Consider the following 6,000-nt stretch of genomic DNA (forward strand, 5'->3'; position numbering starts at 1 on the left):
TATCTATTATACTTACTCTTTACTCTTTTTACTCTTTTACTTGTTTTAGTCATTTGACTGTGGCCATGCTGGAGCACCGCCTTTAGTCGAGCAAAGAACTTATTCTTTGTAAGCCCAGTACTTATTCTATCGGTCTCTTTTGCCGAACCGCTAAGTGATGGGGACGTAAACACACCAGCATCGGTTGTCAAGCAATGCTAGGGGGACAAACACAGACACACAAACACACACATACATATACATATGTATACATATATACGACAGGCTTCTTTCAGATTCCGTCTACCAAATCCACTCACAAGGCATTGGTCGGCCCGGGGCTATAGCAGAAGACACTTGCCCAAGATGCCACACAGTAGGACTGAACACGGAACCATGTGGTGGGTTAGCAAGCTACTTACCACACAGCCACTCCTGCGCCTTAATGAAGTTTACATCACAAAAGGCAAATTAACTGCAGTATTTGCCTGGGGATAATATCCCTTATGAATGTGCTCTGTGTATAAACGCAAAGCTATATCAACCAGCTTGAAATAGAAGCTAAATCTTCAAACAGGAGTGACTCACTGAATAACGTAGTTCTTGATAGACTATATCTGAATAGAAGACAGGATGGTCTCAGACTATGATCCAGGTCCTGTTCAGTCAGGACTGATGTGGGGTTAAACAACAGTAACCTGTTTTTAATTCATTGAGCCTTGACCCAGCTTGGACCCCACTTTTAAGAGTTGTAGTTGTTTGTATTATTATCATTATAAGTGTAAAAAGCACTGATGCTGGTGTCGCATGAAAAAGTGCTGGTACCACATAAGAAGCACCCAGTACACTCTCTAAAGTGGTTAGCATTAGGAAGACTGTTCAGCTGTAGAAACCATACCAAAACAGACTATGGAACCTGATATGGGCCCTGGCCGTACCAGCTCCTGTCAAGCCATCCAACCCTTGCCAGCATGGAGGGCAGAGTTTAAGTGATGATGATGAAGTGTTCAAATTAATTACATCTGCATCTTCTTTGTGAGACCCAGGTTTCCCTGGTTTACCCTAGAAAATTTTTATGATAAAGATTAGCTAATGATTACAAGTATTTATTATAGGGAACCTAGAAGGCAGTAGGGGGCATATATTTTTGTATTAAAGCTAAACCCCAAATAAACATGTGGATACTAACTAACAGTGAATAGAAAGTCAGTGATATTAATTTGGCATCTTATTTTACAGTTCAGGGAAATGGTATCACAACTGAAAGATCTTGTTACTGAGAAACAAAGAGAGATATCTCGTGCAGTGGCGCCATACATCCAGGTAAGTCCTGCTACTTCTGACATCTTCAGCCTTTACTCCTTCTTTACTACATAAACTATATCATATAAATTATAATAATATCTTGTGTAAGTACAGAACTATCCTTCATTTCTCCTTCTCCTAGTTTCCCTCCTTCATCAAGTCCCAGCAGTGGCCTAGGCTAAAAATTTCTCGAGTACACAGTATTAAGGACTTATCTCTGATTCAATCTGTTTCGTTTATTTACTGCATGCTCCCGTGACTTGACTCTCTTTAGCTTAAAGAGGCTGGATTATTTTTTACCACTTTTCCAGACCAGCTTCTGTGCACACAACCCTATAGAAATTCATCACTAATGTGTGTATGTGAACGTTCAGAGAATGGTTTATGGATGAATAAATATAAAACGTTCCCATTATTTGATATTAGATGCTTGAATTTCTCTTTGGTATCATTTGTTTTCCTTTCCTGGTGGTCTTTTTTTTTGGTTTTTTTTTAGCATTTCTTATATGAAAATAATATTGTAAATATTGTCTTAACCATCAACAGTTTTGGCATTACTTAAGGTTCTACATCGATTTTACATATTACCCTGTGAAGATGTGAAAACTTTTGTACTGTGTTATAAAAACTAATGATGATGAGGATTATAGTAATAATAATTCTGTGCAAACAACACAGTAGTTGTGTTTTTGCAAGAATAAGGTTAACTTACATTTTAGCTCTCATTCCGTCTAATGTCTAATAGGTCTGACCTCACATTTGTTCTAATGGGATTGTTATCTCCTTTGGAGTCGTTCGTTGTAACAGATCTCTTCTCATTGGATTTTTATTGACCATTCATTTCGTTTCATGTGTCCGGTCCGAATTCTCATCAACTTTTTATGGAATAAAGTCATGCAAATTACATTCCTACATACATACATACATACATATATATATATATATAATATATATATATATATATATTATATATATATATATATATACATACAGGCACACACATTTACAATTATATATATACATATATAAATATATCTGTATACACATATATATGTTTATACACGTACATATATGTTTGTGTGTGTGTATGTATATGTATGCATGCACGCAAACATACATACATAAATAAATATATATGTATACACATATACATATATATGTATATACACATACATATATGTGTGTGTGTGTATGTATATATGTATGCATGCACGCAAACATACATACATTATATATTTACACACACATATATATGCATACATTATATATATATATATGATATATATAGATAGATAAATAGATATACATACATACATGCATGCATTATATATATATATATATATACATACATTATATATATATATTATATATATATATATATATATATATACATACATTATATATATATTTATATATATATATATATATATACATTATTATATATATATATACATTATTTATATATATATATATACACATATGCATTATTTATATATATATATATATACATTATTTATATATATATATATACACATATGCATTATTTATATTTATATACATACATACTATATTCATACTTACAAACATAGTCTCACAATCCTATCATCAAATCTATCTTTATTCTGCTGTTATACCTACTTTAGCCTGTGTTTCTCTTTGTTTCACCTTCACTGTATCTCCATTCTCCACTATCACTTCACTAACACTCCTCTTCTTTATATACCTATCCTAACCATTGAGGGCCAAATATCAAATTATTATTCACCCATTTCCACGTTCCACGAACCCCCTAAAACACAGAAAAGACCCTTTGTTTATCAAACTATTTTTTTCCCCACCATTTTTCATTCCCAAATATAATTTTTTCCTAAATAAAATGACTTCCTCCTTCATGACAGACATTGATAATTTAGTCTCTCTATTTGAGGAATATACTTCCAGGATTATTTGGAATAAACTGTCCAGCCAAAACATCAAGTGAGCTTTACTGTTGATTTGCTTTGATCTAATTTAATTGGCTTAGTGGTTAGGGTGTTGGACTCACAATTGCAAGATTGAGATTTTGATTCTTGGATCAGACAATGTGTTGTGTTCTTGAGCAAAACACTTCACTTGATGTTGCACCAGTCCACTCAGCTGTTGAAATGAGTACCGCAGTGTACTGTAAGATTGTGGTTTCAATCCCTGGACTAGACATCTGTTGTGTTCTTGAGCAAAACACTTCATTTCACATTGCTCCAGTTCACTCAGCTGTAGAAATGAGTTTAGCCTGGAGAGGGGTGGGCTCTGCCAGGCTTTCTCACCCTAGTCACACTGCATGGCTGCAGTGCTCCAACGACCGCCAAGGTGTTAAGGGATTTGTCAATTGTCACTGTAATTGATCCCTTCTTTTTTACTATATATACATATCTCCCTGTTTATTTCTGTGTTCCTTTCTGTTGAAGAGTGTAGGCTCGAAACATAAAAGACTTTCTCACTTCCCAAGCGTTAAACTAATACATGTGTTTGTTGTTTACACACCCATCTTTGTCTTTTGTTTTTCTGTAAATTCTCACTATATATATATATGGCTGAGGTGGCCGATCACAGTACCACCTGATTGGCACTCATGCCAGTGGAATGTTAAAAGCACATCCAAATGTGGGGAGTAACCGGCCCACTTATGAGTACCCCTCATTCATTGGACAAAGGACTTTGCTTGCAAAGACCTATTGAGGCAAGTGAAATCAAAATCAAAATCACTGACGTGGCCGATGACAGTACCACCTGATTGGCATTCATGCCAGTGGAACGTTAAAAGCACATCCAAGCGTGATCGTTGCTAGGGCCACGGATTGGCTCCTGTGCCAGTGGCACGTGAAAAGCACCATTTGAGCATGATCCTTGCCAGTCACCCTACCGGCACATGTACCAGTGGCACATGAAAAGCAACATTTGAACGTGGTCGTTGCCAGTGCCACCAGACTGGCCCTCATGCTGATGTCACGTAAAAGCACCCACTGTACTCTCGGAGTGGTTGGCATTAGGAAGGGCATCCAGCTGTAAAAACTTTGCCAGATCAGATTGAGCCTGGTGCAGCCTCTGGCTCAGCAGTCCTAAGTCAAACTGTCCAAGCAATGCCAGCATGGAAAGCAGACGTTAAATGACGATGATGATGATGATGATGATGATATATATACATATATATATTATTTCACCTAGGTATAGCAATACTGATAACCTGGTGTTATAATCCAGTATAGTGAAGGCGCATGGCTCGGTGGTTAAAGTGTCAAGCTTACGATCGTCAGGTTGTAAGTTCGATTCCTGGACCGGGCTGTGTATTGTGTTCTTGAGCATGACACTTTATTTCACGTTGCTCCAGTTTCACTCAGCTGTAGAAATGAGTTCCAACATCACTGGTGCCAAGCTGTATCGGCCTTTGCCTTTCCCTTGGATAACACTGGTGGCGTGGAGAGGGGAGGCCGGTATGCATGGGCGACTGCTTGTCTTCCATAAACAACCTTGCCCAGACTTGTGCCTGGGAAGGTAACTTTCTAGGTGCAATCTCTTGGTCAATCATGACCGAAGTGGGGTCTCAGCAATAATTCAGTATACTCTTGCTCTTCATTCCATAGAAAATAAAATTCAAATCAGATCATGTTAAGACTAAAAGTTATTTACATCAAAAAGGTGCTTTTTTTCTATAAAAATCCCTTTTTTTTTTACGATTTTTTGACTGCTGTGTCGTCATTTTTCGGTGTATTTCAACCAGAAAAATGTTCACTTAAAGAGAATAACAAGCTACATAATGCAAAATTTTTACTTTTCAAAAATTCCAATTCTAAAGGGTTGAAACAAACCCAAGCAACGCTGGGCAATCCCGCTAGTTACTATTAGTTTCATCATAATTAATGATATTTATTACTAAATTTAATGTTAAAGTTTAGTTTACTTAATAAGATTACGTTCTGATCAAAATCCAAAGCAAATACAATGATTTCTAAATTATATTTTATATTAAATTAATCAACAGAGATGTCTTGCACTGCCTCTTTATGTAAGGTATTTTTACTACCAGTGAATTTGTTCATATTTTTTTCCCTTTTCACCTATGTGAATTTTCGCCAATTCTAAAGGGTCGAAACAAACCCGAGCAACGCCGGGCGATACTACTAGTCTTTATATATAAAAGTCAAGTTGTGTGTCTGTCTCCTACGATTTAGATTCCTAACTACTCCCACATTTTGCGGTGCAATTTAACCAAAACCGGGTATCTTATAGTCGTGATTCATATCGAGCCCTTCTGGGTATTAGCGCGTGTCTACGATGAGTCTACGATTTAAAAAAAAATTTACCATCATTTTTTTCCATTTTAATGCATTTTTTCGCTATTATATAAGGGAAGTAACTCTCTAAAAACGTCTACGATGAGTCAACGATTTAAAAAAAAATTTACCATCATTTTTTTTCCATTTTTAATGCATTTTTTTGCTATTTTTTGGCTATAACTCTCTAAAAATGCTTATATAGTTATTTCCCTTACAAACCCGAGCAACGCCGGGCGATACTGCTAGTAACATATAAATCTACTGTTAGTAATAAGTTTAAAGTCATTGCTATAGCGATAGTATAGTCTGTTGATAGATCTTTTGATGGTATTCTAATACAATCATAAGGCCAGGCTTTTAATTTTTTTTTTATTTCAGTTTACATTAGTTTAATTACTGTAACAGA

General features: G+C 35.8%; 1 protein-coding gene across 5 annotated transcripts in view; it reads left to right on the forward strand.

Moving 5' to 3' along the window:
* Positions 1 to 6,000, forward strand: part of LOC115221195 — a 711,260-nt gene that overhangs the window by 644,468 nt on the left and 60,792 nt on the right. For all 5 annotated transcript variants that reach the window (XM_029791347.2, XM_036510940.1, XM_029791345.2 and 2 more), the window contains one exon: positions 1,219 to 1,302. In XM_029791347.2, coding sequence (XP_029647207.1) covers positions 1,219 to 1,302 — 84 coding nt within the window. The remainder of the gene's footprint in view (positions 1 to 1,218; positions 1,303 to 6,000) is intronic.

This window comes from Octopus sinensis, linkage group LG18 (genome assembly GCF_006345805.1).
Source record: "Octopus sinensis linkage group LG18, ASM634580v1, whole genome shotgun sequence".
Lineage (NCBI taxonomy): Eukaryota > Metazoa > Mollusca > Cephalopoda > Octopoda > Octopodidae > Octopus > Octopus sinensis.